We start from the raw sequence: 19,153 nt of genomic DNA, 5'->3' as shown, positions 1-19,153 counted from the left end.
TTTTAGTATCTGGTTTATCGTCTGCATTTTAGGATTTGGAGGTAGATAATAACACACCGGAATTGTTTTGGAAACGGCAAGGTATATTTACGTTATTATTATATAATAGTTACATTTTTAATAATTTAATTCTACGGAGGACGAAATGTACGTGTTCGCAATTTAGCTGCTTTCAGCGTTCTCCCGCCATTTTGTGTTTTCGCTTTTCAACCGAGAGCCGTTGGCGAAAAAAGGCGACGTTGCAACATCTCCAACTGTCAACAAAATTTACGGCATTGCCGGCTGGGCTCTTTTATTATTATTTATTTTCGTAATCAGCGCTTTATTATTTGTTGGGTTTGATACCGATTCGGGCCTCTCCAAAAACACAGAGACATCCCCAAATGGGGTCCATACGGGGGTGCCACAGTATGTACCACTAAAACATACAAAGTAAAATTTATCCCCAAAAGTGGGGATTTTTGACATTGAAAATATAGTGGCTTCTTAGATGCGTTTTTGCAATACATTAATTTACTCTGTCTTGAGGAATTAAGGGTGATCCGTGTCGCTTTTCTTCTTCACAAAACTTGGCAACATATGTAATGATATTTTTACCCTGAGATCGCAAAGGTTTAGGCATTATTAAATCGATAATCGATATAATGACGGTGCAACCTTCAATACAGACTAATACCGTGGACCAGGAGCGGTAGATTGGATGCTCTGTAAAAGAAGGGTGCATCTTTAGTCTTGACGGCCAACGCAATTTCCGTGCACACTGGTTAATAGGTCAGACTGTAATTATTCGAAAATCTGTATGTCTCGTTTAAGGTCACCGAGCACATCGAAAGGCAATGGAAGTAAACTAGACATCGCAAACCCGACAAAATAATTACAGTCCTGTTAAACCTTTTATGTTAATTAATACATTTTGTGTCCAACCAGTGAGCTGATCTTTTTAATGGAAAGATATTTTCGTAATTAAGTTTAGGTACCTACTTAGCAATTTCTATATATACCAAATGATTTTCCTCAATTTGCCGGCCTTCGAGTAACTTCCGCCCCAAGCAACGCTCAATCTGCCTACAACTACAGTATGTCACTGAATATCGATAATTTGTGGCTCAGTATTTCATATTTATTCAAACAGATGTCATTGTGCGTTTAATTTTTTAGATTATGCTAATCAATCGGCAGTGGCTAATAATTTGAGTATAAAGTCGGACAAGATAACTCGCGAAATTTGTACGCGCGGCCTATCTATCATGGCCTCACAGAGCACGAGTACTCGCCAAAGGCATAGAATCGGTTAATTATTAGAAACTTTCTGATGGCATCTATATTTTAGGAACATGCCTAATGCAATATAACAGAAAAAGTCCCCCCATAAAATTGGTATCTAAAAATGTGTTGCATGTCCAAAAGTATTATTTTCACAATTAACAATAATTAATGAAGTCACCAGAATGTTATCTAATAGCCTCCAATAAATCTTTTTCATTCTTTGCAGAATGTTCCCCATTATTTTAACAAACCACAACAATATATTATACGCACATAATTATGTAGATATAACTTCTTCTTCGACCGTCTCAACTACAAAGTTGTTGCATGTGTATACCACTCGGCACCAACAAGAATCTCTGTTCCTCACCAGTCTTTCTGCATCTTCCTAGGTCATGCCAATATCCACTCTGCAGATGGTATTTATTGGCTTGAAGAACAGGCATGCTAGGATGAGAGGCTGTTTAATCCACTCCTGGTCTCCCTGTTACTCCTAAATTTATATCACCACACACCCAGTGTCAGTCGCAAACATCTATTATATTCCTAATTATGTTGATACCGCCTAAAGCATGGCATCCTCAGAGGATCCATACCATGAGGCCTGAACCATCATCGGGCGGATTCATGGAGACATGCACAGGTCGATTACGAGACGTCGAAATCTATGGCCCATAAACAATTATTTATAGTCACCCTTTTTAGAACTTCACCAACAGAGTTGATTAGAATACTTTCTAATTCTAGGCGAATTCAAAAGCAGATGAGTCAGCTAGTGCGATTCTGATGATGACACACAAAACTTTCGACTCGCTCAGAAGCCAACAAGCTAGCGAGTTGAAACCGTCATTTTTGGTACTATTTTGACAAGACGTATTTAGTAGTTCATTTTTTTACCGGGAGGTCGCTAATATTGCTCTACTGCGCAGACGCAGTATGCCCATACGCCAGCGTTTAGCGTGTAAAGTTGACCGGCTTTCGACTTTTCTCGGTAGGTTGTTTACATTCTGCTTGTTAGCTTGTTCGATGATGACACTGGGCGAATTTACAAGCAGATTGTAAATTCGCCAACAAGCAGCTTGTAAAGTAGCTCAATGTCATTGAGGCTTAAGCAGTGATGTAGGTGATGGTAGGCAGATTGAGCGTCGCTTAGGGGCGGCAGTTACTCGATGGGCGGCAAATCGAGGATAATGATTTTGTATATATAGAAATAGCTACCTACTTAAACTTAGTAATAACGAAAATATTATTCCATTAAAAATTCAGCTCACTGGTTGGAAACAAAATGTATTAATTAACATAAAAGGTTTAACAGGACTGTTTTTTTTTTGTCAGTTCGCAATGTCTAGTTTACTTCCGTTGCCCTTCGACGACCTTGGTGACCAGAAACGACACGTTTGCGGATGATGAAAAATACTGTATGAAAAATGACATTTTGGCACTGTCCAGGGGCGGCATTTTGTCTAGGAACGTTACTGGGCTTAAGTCAAAGTAACCAAATTGGTACTTACTTTAAGATTGTCCTGTATTATTTGATCAAATAACAGACTGAGTCGGTTCCATATAACATCTAGAGTTCTAGTGAAGTTTTCTTGGTTGAGATTTTCATGTAATATGTCCAGATTCTCTTCAAGATAAGGGATCACACAGTTCGTACTATCGCAATCTTTGTGGAGTAAATCGGTACCTTCCGAGAGAAACTGGGAGATTGAAGGAATCATCTGAGAACAAACAGAAACCAATAAAATTTGGTCACATCCAGAATCAATGAGATTTTCATTTGATGTACATAATCAATCAGATTGTATTGTAAATGATAAGTCTATTTTCAATAATGTCAACATATTAATAATATTCGAAAATCTAATCCATGGAAATGTATATTATACTAAGTTTTATAATAAATAGTTTGGCTCCAGGGGCGGCTATACCTTAAGGGTTCATAGGGACCATCCCCACATCGTTATCATGGAGAGAGTGTGTAAAAAACGTCCGAAATTTTTATCATTGTCATAATATACCTACTTAATTAAATGATTAAATGAATTATTTAATTTATTTCATCTATCTATACCCCTCGCAATTTTAGAGAGATGTTTATTATTATTATATAAATAAATAAAGCAATAATTGTATATTATGTAATAACATAATAATGATTACGCGGTATTAAAATAGTCTATTAAATTAAATACGCTCTATTATGCTTTATGTACAAGTTAAGAAAGCTACGGTGTCTATGTTTCGCTGATCGGGGTCACTCAGTCCCATCCCGTTGCTGCGATACAAATCTCCTTCTACAAAGTATGTGAATGCATTAGCGTTATTATACGCATACTAGGGACCGCATAGAAGGACCCCATAGATGAGTAAAAACGCTCGTTGTATGTTGTTGTTCAAAACTGATGATGGTAATTATTATTATTAATTAAGTTTATATTTTTAAGCATGATTTTTAAATGTGATTAAGTAACGACTCTGAAAAATTACCCATTTCCTTATTAATAAAATCATATTATTATAACTAGCTTCGTTTATAATGTAACTACCTATAATAATATAATAATGTAGGTAGGTACATACTTGTACATATATTTGATAATTAATGACTAAGCCCCACCACTTAGAAGGTCGACGAGCCGCCACTGTTTGGCTCTTCTAGTGACAAAGAAATAAATATAAAATAGTGTGGTGAAGAGTCAATAGAAAATGATTATTTAACAAATACTTTTTACCAGGGCCATATTTACGATAGGGCTAAAGACGCTATAGCCCAGTGGCAAAGGGTGGAGGTAGTCTGTTAAGAACCGACTTAAATAGTATCCACTAAATTTTGTCAATCAAACGTATTTGTTTTCATTGAACTAAGGCAACAATGTGTAGATAGTGTTTGTCAGTTTTTAAAGTTCAATTAAACCCTGCGTAACTGGGCGTCTTACGTGGGCGAAGTCGATGTGAATACAACGCGATGCGGCGCGGCACGAAAATATCAAACAGTCAGCGCCACCTGTAGTGGCCTACGTGCAGATAATACCTGGCGAGCGTTGCGGGGCTTCAGCGACGCGATAAGTTGGTTTGATATTTTTGCGTGAAATGGACGCGGCGAAAGTGACGTTTATCATACATTCATCATGTCATATGTAGAAATTTTAATCAGTTCCATTCAAGAACGTCCTGCATCGTGGGACAAAAGAAACAAAAGATATCATAATTGTCTATTATCTCACCGTGAATGGGAGACAGTTGCGGAAATAAGTGGTTCTACAAGTAATTACTTTTATTATTTAATTTACATTTCATTGTATAGGATGTTGTCAAAATTTTCCCCATGCTTGCGCGGCTGTCATGAAGCATTATATCTATAGATGCATAATTAACGCATATTCTATCGAAAACATTTAAAACATAGTAATTAATTAATTGTATTTAATATATATGAGTTTTCATATAAAAAGCCCTTGCGTCCGTTCATTATGAATGTGCGATGCCGACCGCCCGACTGGTGACAGGTACTGGTAATGTAGGACAACGTTGCTGCTTCACACCGTATTGCTTTATATCGCTACAAACCGCGTCGCGATTGCGTTCGCATCGACTTCGTCCACGTAAGACGCCGCGTAAATCAAGCCAGGCTAGGCAAGTAACAGTGGACGCTGTCTTTTTTATTTGTTTACCAGTAAAATGCTGAAGATGAAACAAAATTCGACTTCAAGTCACTTAAGTATAGCTGCCTTAGCACTTTCAACACAGTACCAATATGAAATAATGTATAAATTAATCACTATCGGACGTAGGTACACACCTTTTCCACCAATTTTTCTAATAATTCAATTATTTTGTTGTTAACTGTTTGTATGGTATTCTCCACAACATTTTCTAAGGTCTCCTTACACCTGAAATAAAATAAAAAATAAATATTAATCCAATCCACTTAGATTATCTATCATGAGTGATGTCTATGGGCAAAATGCCACCAATATACACACTGAAAATGCCTCCAGCTATGTAAATTCATTACCTCTAGCATTTTTTAATATCGTAAACAGATTTCATTTATCCTCATCCTACAATGGATTCACCCCATAGAGGTATTAAACAAAAAGATGTGCAAGGAATCGGATTCACCCATAGGTACCGAGCATGTTCAACTTCAAGTTGGCTGTGCTGTGATCTACCTCATTGTTTCTTTACCGGTGGTCTGTGAAGATTTTTTGGTGGGACGCAAAAATTTTCTGCATTTGAATGGAAATGATGGAATGGATACAAACTATTTTTGAAAATAGTTTGTATCCATTTTTAAACGCTTATATTAAATTTCAAGTAATAAATCGTCTCTGTTCTGGCAGAACACACTAACTGGAGAATACTAGTTTTGAGTAATTTGACTTTGAAGTTGTTAAAATGTTTGAAATGATGTAGCATGTGAGTTTATTAAGTAATCGTAAAAAGGATGACTTTAAAATAAAGACTGTGTATTTATTAAGAAGGTTTCCAGATGGTAAAGTTTGAAATAAGGAACATTTTGGTATAACTAACTCATTATGTAATTTTTTCGAATTAGTGTCTTCTGCCAGAACAGTGACGAAATATCTTTCAGAACTCGTGCACCTACAAGGGTTCACAATGAATTAACAAGTCATTTCCGGAATGAATGACACTATTGTATAATATAGTCATAAATAGTTTGGTTAAATAGGGTGGTTTACCTAGAAACCCAACATTTGAAGTGGGGTTGCATTATATTTCGACAATTGTTTCAAAAATAGGGTATAACATTTTTTGATTTGTTTGTGGTCCGCGGATGTAAAAGGGTTAAGAAACATTGATCTACCTTACTGTCCACATTCTCCTATTGATATTCTTCAACTTAAACGAACATATCGTCGGTATAGTGGCAGAAGACGATAAGTCAAAAATTGGCTGATTTGAGTTATGAATGCAGAATGATAAAGCTTAACACGCTCTATCGTCTGAAAAAACAAGCTCCGCCAAAGTCCATGTAGTTTTGACATAATTTAAAGAATTCAATACGTATTAAGTCACTTTCTTTCATACTTCATAGTGGCAAATAACAATAAGATGACTTAACGTTATTTGGCTTCAAGCTTCTAGTCACTTGTCCGTTATTTATATTGACTTATTGTCTATGCCACACACAGCTTGCAACCATTTGACAGTTGGTTCTGAATGTTGACATTTTGCGCGTATTTATATATCTCATATTTTCTACAATTGTGCTTGTAATCTATTGTATACTCGTTTTTATCGACGAGTATAATTTAAGATTGGAAAATATTATGTTTCTGTATGGGCAACAGAATAAAATAAGGGAGCATGTAAAAGGTAAGCAACTTAATTCAACATAACCTCAAAATGAAGTTTGCTCTACAATTATTGATTATTTGTGTACGGATATCACGTTTCTATGGCGTATTTTTATTTAATCGGAAAGACATCCTTACTAACGCATATGTATTATTTATATTTTAGATGATGCACACCAAAGTGATGTTGTAGATGGAGACAATATTAATAATGTCTGGGACTCACAATTGTACTCGGTCAAAACCAAATGCCGCCTATTTGACGCTTGCGTTCTTATGGTGTTGCTTTACGGTAGCGAATCATGGCACCTTACGAAGGCTCATGGCTACCGTATACTGAGCTTCGAAAATAGATGTTTGCGATGAATACTGGGTGTGCGGTGGTATGACTTTAGGATCGAGGAGATAAGAGAATGCACCAAATAGCTTCTCATCACGCTGAGAGTGAAGAGGCGACGTTGGACCTGGCTCGGCCACGTGCTGCGGATGCCAGAAGAGAACCTCAACTTGACTTGCCTGTTCTTCAAGCCGACCTGACTCCGGCGTCCTGGAAGGCCGCTAAATACTATCTATAGAGTGTTTACGGCGGAGCTACTGGATGCTGGTTTGATCTGGAATGGAGCAAAAAGACTGGCGAGCGACAAGGATTCTTGGAGGCGCCGCGTGGTGTCCATATGCTCCAATTAAGGGGTGGATATGGCCAAAGAAGACGAAGAAAGAGCTTCGAGCGCAAAGAGGATTTTATTTTAGGGATGCAGACAGTGCTGCTCCAAAACCCCAAAGGGTACGAATTGCTGACGGCAAACTGCGCAAGGACTCAAAATCATACCAATTTTATCAAAATGAATTAAAAGAAAGTATTTGCCAAATTTCTTTCTTAAATCTCCATACCGTTTACCCACCTGTTATCCGATGTTTCTAATAAATAAATTAAATACTGTTCTCGAACCCTTCGAGGTTGGCTATGATGAAGCGGAAATGATCTCTTAATTATATTATAAGTTTTCTTAATTAATTTTATAGAGTGATTGTTAATTTTAATTGTTTTCATAAATTATTTTTGTGTAATCATCATCCCCATACCGTTTATCCACCTCTTATCCAATGTTCTGATAAATAAATTATATAAAAATGTATTTTTTTTTATTATTTTTACCTAGTACTTAGCTACACAAATTTATGTTTAATAATTTAATAAAGATGAAAAGTATCATAATTTGAAATAAGATTATTACTAATCTTACATACAAAAATATCAAATTACTTCTATACCTACCTAATATTATTTCTGTTTTAATTTTAATTTTATTTTAAATTGGCCAGTTTCTATTATTATTAGAGTCCAATATATTACTACTCAACTACAACATTTTATGTTTGACTATTCTATTAACTCAAAAATCGTTGTGGCAAAAAACGTTAATTCACCTTTTTGTAAATAAACTCAAAAAATTAATTATTATTACTATAAAAAAGACTTGACAATACTCAAATCGAATTCATAAATGATTACCGAATATCATAAAGTAGCAAGTTTAGGTAAAAATGTTTAAACTATTTAAATAGAAAGGTTTCAATTTCTTGAATTTAGAAAAAGACGATTATCTCAAAACAAGGTTTTTTGACTTAACGCCTTTTGCCACTATATCGACGATATTATATTTGCTTGAAGACATTGAGGCGTTGCAAATTAAACAACAACACTCATCTCCCACCATTACAAAGAAATACTTTCCCACTAATTGCAGTGTTTTGGTCACAAGTTTTGATCTTCTTTTGAAATTCACATTTACTTTCCTACAGTTAACATTTGTTACAATACAAAAGTTACTCTAAAAAAAATCATAATGTAAATACGTACACCTCATAATTTGTAGCAGATCTTTCTCCTTCCGTGGTATGTCTCAATTCGGTGAGTTTATTTACAATATCATCTAACTTGAGCCTGTCTAGAAATGGATGTAACTTCTGTCCAACATATGCGATATCATTAATCGCTAACCACCACTCATCGGTGACGAAGAACTTGGAGTTGTCGACCGTCGGCACTAATTTTCCCAGATCATCTACTCGAGCCAAAATGTCATCTGCATAGAATACAGAACACCGACAGATATCCTGAACACAAACAAGGATTTTAAAATCAGTACTCACTAATAAATATGACGAATTGTTACAGAACAGATTACAATGCTTCAGGACTATTCACATTACAACCCTAGCGACACCGCCACGCTTCTTGTTGAAAGTTTTTACAATCTAGTAACCGCTTGGGCGTTGCATTTTTGTGATGAAGGGTCAGCGAGACTTTGATTCTCGGTTCTTCGATTCATTCATTTCTGACAACTTTCTATTTACAAGTATTTAACTATGTACAAAAGTATGTTTGTTGTTAATTTTGTAAAACCACAAAAAATCAGAAAAAAAGTTGACCGAGTGGGATTCGAATTGTAACAGATATCGTGACTGAACTGAAACTGAACATTGTTGTGTCAAAAACTCAAAACACTATAAGAATATTATTACAATTTCAACTTACATCAAGGATTCTAGCAATGAAAGAATAAGATTCTTCGATGTCAGGCCAAGCCAACTGTTGCCAGAAGATTTTGATCTGTTCAAAAATGAAGAGAGTGTCAACTGCGGAGCTGCTGTGTTTGACTAATTCGTAGACCGGCACTAGCTGGTCCAGTTCTACGGCCTTCTCGATGCGGATGAATGCTTTGAACACCGCAATGTCCAGCCATTGAGACACTCCTACAAAGAACCACGAGTAGAACTTGGAGATGACAATATCTGACCAGTCGGCGGGGCATAGGTTTTTCCCCAAACTGTAAGTAATGAGTATAATTAAAAATTAATAAATAATTATCATAAATAAATTAGTCAAATATCTCTTAAGGGGGGACATGCTCGTCAAAGGTCAAAATTGAGTTTTTATTGTATTTTCAAACCATGATCCTGGACACTCCTTAAACGTTGTAGATAATCTATTTATATAATTTTGAAGCCTTATTATCTTTTATAGTTATTTTAAATATTTGATGACTGCATAAAGTATTTTTATTACATAAAATAGTGTTCTTTTAAACCTCTCGCTCTAATATTTTAGAATATAGTCATATTTCGGTACATAACTGTGCAGTGGTGTTAAGATTTTTTACATTTATTAATTTTTAAACGCATTTATGAAACCATTAGTATAATTTAATAGGAGATAATTTTTGTAAAATATTCACGATAAAAAATTATATTGATAATCTCTGTGATCCCAAATTTGACAAGAATTAGGCATTTTATTATTCAAAAAATCGGCAAGATTTACACATTTGAAGATGATTCTAAAGAAACTTATTATAAGCTATGTCTTTGACCATTCAAGTGTGATAAACATCTTATGAATAATGATTGCTTTATAATAATTATTGACCTAAGAATAAGGAAGTGTTTTTTTGAAATTCGCCATTTCTTTTGTCATTCCCTAGTGGTTAAGCTACAACATACGGCCGTAGCCATAAATTTTCAAACTATAATTAAAGTAGGAAGTAAAATTATGTTAACGCGCGTGTTTGAACATGTACCTAACCGAATTTTTTTTTATTTTTTTTTAAACGGTACATGTTCAAACACGCGCGTCAATATCATTTTACTCCCTACTTCAATTATAAATTGTCAATTTATGGCTACGGCCGTATGTTGTAGCTTAACCACTGGGGAATGACAAAAGAAATAGCGTATTTCAAAAAAACACTACCTTTTTCTTAGGTCAATAATTATTATAAAGCAATCATTATTCATAAGATGTTTATCACACTTGAATGGTCAAAGACATAGCTTATAATAAGTATCTTTAGAATCATCTTCAAATGTGTAAATCTTGCCGATTTTTTGAATAATAAAATGCCTAATTCTTGTCAAATTTGGGATCACAGAGATTATCAATATAATTTTTTATCGTGAATATTTTACAAAAATTATCTCGTAATAAATTATACTAATGGTTTCATAAATGCGTTTAAAAATTAATAAATGTAAAAAATCTTAACACCACTGCACAGTTATGTACCGAAATATGACTATATTCTAAAACATTAGAGCGAGAGGTTTAAAAGAATACTATTTTATGTAACAATAATACTTTATGCAGTCATCAAATGTTTAAAATAACTATAAATGATAATAAAGCTTCAAAATTATAAAAATAGATTATCTACAACGTTTAAGGAGTGTCCAGGATCATGGTTTGAAAATACAATAAAAACTCAATTTTGACCTACGACGAGCACGTGGGCCGTTAAGGGGAGACATGCTCAGCGTGGGTCAAAATGGAGCTTTTATTGCATTTTCAAAGCATAATCCTGGACATTCGTTAAACGTTGTAGATAATCTATTTATATAATTTTGAAGCCTTGTTATCCTTTATATTTATTTTAAATATTTGATGACTGCAAAAAGTATTTTTATTACATAAAATAGTGTTCTTTCAAAGCTCTCGCCATAATGTTTAAGAATATAGTCATATTTCAGTACATAACTGTGCAGTGGTGTTAAGATTTTTTACATTTATTAATTTTTAAACGCATTTATAAAACCATCAGTATAATTTATGTCGACATTATTATAGTGAAATATTTACGATAAAAAATTATATTGATAATCTCTGTGATCCCAAATTTGACAAGAATTAGGCATTTTATTATTCAAAAAATGGGCAAGATTAACACATTTGAAGATAATTCTAAAGATACTCATTATAAGCTATGTCTTTGACCTAACCGAAAAAAAAATCTTTTTTTTAAACGGTACATGTTCAAACACGCGCGTTGCTTTGAAAATACAATAAAAGCTCCATTTGTACCTAAGCTGAGTATGTCCGCCCTTAAACAATGCTTATAAAACTTAATAAACTAAATTTAATAATAAATATGACCATAAAATATATGTTATGATAAGATGGGGACGTAAACAAAGTTCACATTTTATAACATTTTAAATTGTTGGTATATCTTTGACTTAAAATTAAAAAAAAATCTTTTTAATGTTTTCAGATACATATTTAATAATTATTAATACAGTTGAAATTATAAATTATCAAAAAAATGTCTCAAATTGCAAGCTTCATATTTCTCCGCTAGGTGCCTCTGGTCGAAAGGCTGAGTAAAGACATCACCTTAAGTGATCATTATTTGGCAGCTCTAAATGTGAATTAGGTAGGTATTAAAAACTTGTGACTTGAAAGATGTGGCTTCGGTTCATACCTTCTATATATTACTAGTACAAATTGACTCCGCCGTGTCTGAACCGAGGCGTATTGTAACAAATTTGAATTACTAAAATTAAGCTGTTTTTGAATTATCTAAATTATAAATAAATTATTTCATCAATGACCTGATGTCAGGCTGTATTTTTATTCGACCTACATAAAATATTATTTCAAATACAAAATCAGTTGGTGTGTCACACTTTGTTTATAGGAAGCATCATGTCTAAGTCTCGGGTGAGTTTGACAGTCAAGTGTGATGCTTTAGTAAAATGATTGAACAGAAACTGATTCACTTACGTCAAAAACCTTTGCAGAGCAAGATATAGTTCAAAAAGTTTCGTCCCTATGGTATGGGGCTCTTCCGTTGTTTGCGTAATGCCGAGCGGGACCCATTCTTTGTTTTTATAGGCCAGACTGATGTACATTGCGGTATGCTCGCTGTACCGGAGGTTTCTGAGACTATTACACATGTCCAGTACTCCGGGTTCGATTAGTTCTGTTAATTTTGCCTGGTATAACAAATACAGTGTTTTTGCATAGGGGAAATTCATAACTCTGAAAGAAAGTGAGAGGAGATTAATTAATGTACCTACTTATTGTGATAAATAACTCAATCCATGTCGGCATATTGATCGGCAATATTAAATATATTACCGAAATTACAAATTCTCTAATAATATCCATTTCCCGGGGTGTCCAATTATTGTCAACTCAGTAAATAGCTTACTGCAGATTATTTCCGCGATATCCATTTTTCCACATAGTCAACTATATCCGATGACGCAAATTCCATATAGTAGCTGACTCAATTACATTAATTATTTCCTAAATATTCTTTTCAAGATATTATTATGATTGCGAGTAATTGTGAGACATCGGTTAGTAATTAAAGTAATACCTACTTTGATTTAAAATACAAAAGCCAAATGCCAATAGTAGTTCAATTTAGAAAGCGCTTCAGAGAGTATTATAAGAGCCATTAGTTAAAATTTGTCGTAATTAAGTATGGTACATTTAGCATAATGGTCTATGTGCGTGGGCGCGAAACCCGAAAGATGCAGGTTCGATTCCTGCTTACTTATTTCAAAAAGATTTTTTATATTGGTAAAGCCTCAATTACATTGAGCTTCTTTACGAGCTGTTTATTGGCGAATTTACAATCTGCCTGTAAAGTCGCCCAGTGTTATCATCGAATAAGCTAATAAGCAGGTTATAAACACTCTACCAGGAAAAGTTGAAAGCTGGTCAACTTTACACGCTACACGCCGGCGTGTGGGCCTACTGCGTCTGCGCAGTAGAGCGCAGTACCAACCTCCCGGTAAAAAAAAGAACGACGTTCAAATCGTCAAAATAGTCGCTGGCTTGTGGCTTCTCAGCGAATGGAAAGTTTTGTGTGTAATCATCAAATCGCAGTAGCTGTATGGACCACTTTTAAATTCGCCAATAAACAGCTCGTAAAGAAGTTCAATGTAATTGAGGCTTTAAAATATATTTTCTCAGAAGTGTTGTCAAAATTATGTATATTGTAATAAATGATTTTTTTTCCTATTTTTTCATTGTATTGCAAAGTTATATTTCTTTTATTTTATGTATGACGGTTATTTTGTTATAAATTTTGTTTAAGTACCAAGTTTATTAATAAAATGTTTTCATATTTTAAATTGTTTTGTTTTTCAAAACCCCCTTTCATCGCGAAATTTGCACTATTTTGAACTATGTCCAAAACGAATCCCCCTCGATCAATCTGTATCCAATCTCCATAGATTGATTGGTGGCTCTCATAGTTCAATACGTAACGCACTGGTTTCTCATTTTTGGAGGCTCGTTAACGTTAAATATTCGTGTTAATATTAAACTTTTCTTATAACATTCGTATTAATATTTCAAACATATTCAACAGTGAACAAAAAAATACAACGGTTACAAACGAAACAAGTATGAGAAAACTTACTCAACATAAACTTTGTTGTAATATTCAACAGCTCTCTGGAGATCTGATCTGACCAACTGTAGCACTTGTATAAAATATCGAAGTCTTCCTTCTTCATTCGTATCATCGCATTCCGTTTTCTCTAAGATATGCGTGAACCGTTCGGCAGCTCCATGGATGATTGCATGTCTCAAAACATCTCTCAAATCGGTAATCGGATGATCATCTTTTTTTTCGACCCATCTGTAAATCTCCTTTGGGAAAAGATCAATACCTTGCGGTGACTCTAATTCGGAAAGCATAAACAGGATTTTTAAAATATCGGAAAGCATTTTTATAATTGCCTTATCGTCTGCGGTTTTTTTCCTGATTTTTCTTACAATACTGAAACAAGACGGAAGCAGTTTTCTGACACCGTCCCAAAATAATTTTACTTCTTCTTCACATATCAGTTTTGATTGCAGAGGTTTGAATAGTTTTGCTAATATCTTGTGGAAGAGGCCGAAGCTTAGATGATGGTCCACGTGAACTGTGCAGAACGCTGTCCATTTTGCGAGGAGATTCTCATTTTGCCCGAGACCGCTTAACGCTGCATGCTGTTGAATGACAGCGTCAGCTTGACGACTGAAACTCTCCGACCACCAGTATGGTGCTACCTAAATAGAAATAAATAATTTATTAGGTTGAAAGAAAGAGAGACAACACATAATTAGGTGTGTAACATAATTTAAATAATTCTTTTATAAATACTACCTACCAGTGGCGAAGGCTCCATAGTAGGCGATTATCTGAAGCCTACCGTCTAAGAAAAATAAATAAAAGGTATTTAAATTTAAATACTTAAATAAAAAATGTGCGGTAACCAATAATTGAATATATATCGTCAGAATAATAATGAATTAATATTTAAAAAAATATATAAATGAGAGCCATCTACCGTCAGAATAATGTTGAATAAATAAATAATAAGTGACAAAGCAGCTCCTCTCGCGAGTATTGAAATATCGATTCACTCGAGAGTCTCAAGGGCATCTGGGTAGTCTGGTTTTATTCATACGAATCTATAAGCTTATAAGACAAAGCTTATCTTCTGATATATTTAGTGTCAAGGACTGTTGCTTTGGCGCTTTATTCAAATAATAATTATTAATAATGCGATAATTAAAAAAATAATTTCTATGGGTTCAATCACGTCATATAAAGATAGAATATTTTTAAAAATAATTAATAATTATATCTTGTGATTATTACGTATCAGTTAAGTCAGTCATAGACTAACATATATAATTTTTTGTTTAGTTGTTTGTCATATTGGGCTGTTGATACTGGTATATTTACCGATGATATATTTTTAGGCGTACGTTACGTGTAGGTATAGGAAAATACATAATTTATATTGATTCCTCAATTCTATATCGTCATTCAGCTATGGAAATTTCATCGATTTAGTGTGACGTTGACATTAGTGTGTACCTATCCTGTACATCCATTTCTCTTAAAAAACAAAATCTGTTAATACAAAACTCTACTCTGTAGAGGCCCATATGATCCTATTACGAAAAAAAAAAAAAAGAATTCATCAGTAGTAATATCTTATTATCGTCTAACTTCCCGTGAATATACCTGACAAGTGTGCTCTTTTTCTTTGATCTCCACAGCCTACCTCTTTCCAAAAGTCACCCTTCGCCACTGCTACCTACAAGTTCTGTATATAAATGGTCATTGTTAAAACCCACTATCGTCAGGCCGTGACACGAAACTGTAGTCCGTTTGTAGTACTAGTTCATAGTTCATACTAAACTGTTTGTAAAAGGAGCTTTTAAACGATCAGTCTTCTATCCAATCAGTCTCCGTTTCCGTCGAGCTGTCCGTTAAACTGAGGTGTAAATGCAAAACTGAAGCGACCGACTGAAATGAAAATGGAGACGAGACAGGATGGATTTTCTATCAGTTATCGTATCCGTTTTTAGAGTTGCTAGTTAAATTAACTTGTAAATTAGTATGTTGCCATATTTTAATACTACTGTTCTAATTTGGATTGAAATATTATAATTTATTTAAATATAGGTACTCATTACACCAACCAATATGTTTAGAAAATAATTATAATAATAATATTCATTTTTAGTGGATAAAAAAATACATAAATATACATCGCCGATTCCGAACAAAACTGGCAATTGAAACCTCAACTAAACGGATAAGACAAGTTATCATCTAAATACACTGGCGTTTCAATACTGAACTGACATTTAAAAGGACCTAATGGTAATAATTTCAATGAAAACTCTTCATTTCTTGCGTACAGGTTACCGCATAGCATTCGAAGATAATCAATGACTAATATTATCATCGTAATTTGCGATTCAGTGCCATGGCCTGGATATAATCGATCTTGAAACATAGTATATCTGAGGCGTCCAGTTTCAAAATCCGCCTTTAACATTTATTATGGAAAATCATGTAATGAATCAGATCAGGCTAGAACAATCGAATTATCAATTTTTGCTGCATTACATTACATTACCATTTTGGATTCAAAGAGGCTCTTATTATGGGCTTCTACAGAGTGGAGGTCGTATTAACAAAGCAACAAATCGTCTGCATACTATCAATCCCGAAATGGAACATTATGTCTTCTTCTTATTCGTCATCAGGTTCTCATGACTATGGATCGCGACCTGGATGATTTGGCTGTCTAAAGCCTTATAAAGTCTCGTCACTCAACGACACGCAAGACCCGTGGCCAGTGGAAGACGGGTGGTACTTATAAATTGATGCAATCCAACGTTTGCTTTATTATTCTGATACGGCATGTGACACTAATGATCCTAATAATTATGACCGTTTTGCCTAGGGATGTTACTGGCCCCAACCACAGCATCTATGAACCACACCATGCCGCTGCTAAATGCGTACAAATTACACAATTTTCTGATATATAAGAACATACCTTTGAAATGTCGAGTTCATGTAACAGCAATGCCCACAATAGATGCCTGTGCTCTGATGTGGCGACGTGTGAATTTCTCTTTGAAGAAAATGAAAGCTTAACTTTGATATTGCCCTGCTGTTGGATTTTGTTTTTCTTGTCCAGGCTGTACCACATTGTCAAGCCGGACGTAGGAACTGACTGCAACGTGAAACGAAACAGAATATAAATATGTCAAGAATCGTATTTATTATTTATTACAGTCTAGAATCATCGACTAGACTATGTTCTGTAATCATCAGTTTTGGTGGTCCTAATATTTGGGGGTATTTGACTCATCAGTAGTAAAGTCGTGTATTTGGCAAATGGCAAATATGAAATAAAATAGATAATGTTTAGCTCTGATAACAAATCGTCTGCCGCAAAACTTACGCGCAAACTGGCAAAAATTATCTTTAGTTTGAAGTAAATAAAATTAACCGGTGTTGCAGACTACCTCTCGCAAACAGGGTAACAGAGCAACATGCTTTTTTCAATGTTTTTTACTTCCCAGTCCCATCCGCATCGAAATACATACGAAATGGTAAACATCCGTCCTTTGAAAAACATGAGTCAAGCTTCATAACAATAAAATTGTTGCAAAATATTGTAAAGCCTAGTACCCACGCATGTTCTTGCTCGACGGTTTTGATCGATCGAGCATTTTGCCTTGGAAGCATGCTCGTCGTTGCGTCCACACAGTCGAGCAACTCGACACAAGACGCTGTGAGGCCACAGTCGCACCTCCACGTCTTCGACCACGAGTGAGAGCGAGGAAACACTAGCCTTGCCGGTCCGTCCTTACTCCCTCACTCAATTTACATCGCGCATGAATTACAGACCTTCAATCTTTTTCAGATAGCGCAATTTGTTTGATGTCGAACAAAAAACTATCGAGCCAGATGGTACACACGTTGAGACATGTTGGAATCAGCGTAAAACCATCGAGCAAGAACATATGTGTGTACTTACTATAAGAATTGCATGTCAAATCAAAAAGAAATACATTATGTACAAAATAAAATATTAATTGCAGTTTACAACCAATTAGGTATTTAGGTATAGTCCCAATATTGAAGCTCGATTTGATATAAATAAAAATGATTTCAAGTAATACCTACATATTTTTATAAAAATCAATGTTTTTTAAAATGAATATAAAAAATATTAAAACTATGAATTAAACAAAAATCTCGACAACAAAAAATAGAAAACTTAATAAACTAAATTTAATAATATAAATGACTATAAAATAATATGTAATAATAACGTCAGAACCTGCACCAAATTCACATTTTATAACATTTTTCTTATTTTGTAGGTTTATCTTTGACTTAAAACTAAAAATATTTTTCTTTAGATACATACTTATTAATTAATACAGTTGAAATTGTAAATTATCAAAAAAATGTCTCAAATCGCAAGCTTCGTATTTTTCCGCTAGGTGCCTCTTTAAAAAAGGCTCAGTAAAGGCAACACCTTAACCATTTTTTTTCTACACTTGAATAATTTGACTATGCGACTCACACACCTAACTTATTTGTTTCAAAAATGTCAGTTGGCCCACTTCACTTCTCTCTGGCTCAAATGATGTACAGAAAAGGTAAGATGATTAAAAGACATGCTTACTTTTAAAGGTATTGACACTTGGCCGATGAGTTTGCCGCCTTGTTTTCCTGTAAATGCCATAACTGCGGTTTCTTTGACAAGCTTACTTAGTCCTTTAACACCTTTTACATCAAATAGTTTCCCCAATTTCTTATTGATTGTGTCAGATGAATCATAATTCCTACAAATGATAAAATAAATTGATTTAAAATTTGTTCATAATAAATACAATACTACATTATTTCATAATACAATATAATAAACACTAGAACCTCGATAATATGGACGGTACATGCAGTGACGTCCCTAGACAAAATGCCACATCTAAGCAGCGCCAAAATTCCGCCCCATTTTTTATACAGTATTTTTTATCATCCTTTTATGACTCCAATATCTTACTGTTAATCATAAATACATAAATACACTATTAATTGAGTGTTTCACAAGAATAGTCCATCCTGGTTATTTTCGGGTAAGCTAGGTTCAAACATAGTATTTGAGTAATTCTAATTTTGTAAGGGTATGATTGCAATTCTGAAGTGTTATTTTGAGTACATTTAAGCTATTATGTAAGGGAAATCATATATAACAATACAATAACAATAAGAAATACTCAAATATTATGTTTGAACATAGCTTACTCAAAAAGAACCAGAATGGACTTGGTTCACTATGCTTGTGAAACACTCAATAATTGATAGTCTCAACACAACCATTAAAATAAAATAAAACTTTCCTGGCCTTTTTTGTTGCAAAGTCAGTAACTATGTCATCCAATTCTAATTTAAACG

General features: G+C 34.3%; 1 protein-coding gene and 1 long non-coding RNA gene across 2 annotated transcripts in view; one reads left to right on the top strand and one right to left on the bottom strand.

Moving 5' to 3' along the window:
• The window catches only part of LOC147075855 (protein unc-13 homolog 4B-like), a 48,833-nt gene that overhangs the window by 11,863 nt on the left and 17,817 nt on the right, over positions 1–19,153 (bottom strand). Inside the window, exons 5-12 of the mRNA XM_085942168.1 lie at positions 18,384–18,543; positions 16,737–16,916; positions 13,805–14,439; positions 12,151–12,408; positions 9,130–9,421; positions 8,452–8,708; positions 5,069–5,159; positions 2,778–2,987 (exon numbers count right to left, since the gene is read on the bottom strand). Of these exons, the coding sequence (XP_085798294.1) occupies positions 2,778–2,987; positions 5,069–5,159; positions 8,452–8,708; positions 9,130–9,421; positions 12,151–12,408; positions 13,805–14,439; positions 16,737–16,916; positions 18,384–18,543 (2,083 nt within the window). The remainder of the gene's footprint in view (positions 1–2,777; positions 2,988–5,068; positions 5,160–8,451; positions 8,709–9,129; positions 9,422–12,150; positions 12,409–13,804; positions 14,440–16,736; positions 16,917–18,383; positions 18,544–19,153) is intronic.
• The window catches only part of LOC147075856 (uncharacterized), a 102,539-nt gene that overhangs the window by 77,154 nt on the left and 6,232 nt on the right, over positions 1–19,153 (top strand). The gene's annotated exons all lie outside the window — the stretch shown is intronic.

The sequence above is a fragment of the Rhyacophila brunnea genome, unplaced genomic scaffold, assembly GCF_057557595.1.
Source record: "Rhyacophila brunnea isolate RB1 unplaced genomic scaffold, BYU_Rbru_1.0 scaffold_14, whole genome shotgun sequence".
Taxonomy (NCBI): Eukaryota; Metazoa; Arthropoda; class Insecta; order Trichoptera; family Rhyacophilidae; genus Rhyacophila; species Rhyacophila brunnea.
The sequence above is the reverse complement of the archived record's forward strand: the minus strand, read 5'-3'. Positions and strand labels throughout refer to the sequence as shown.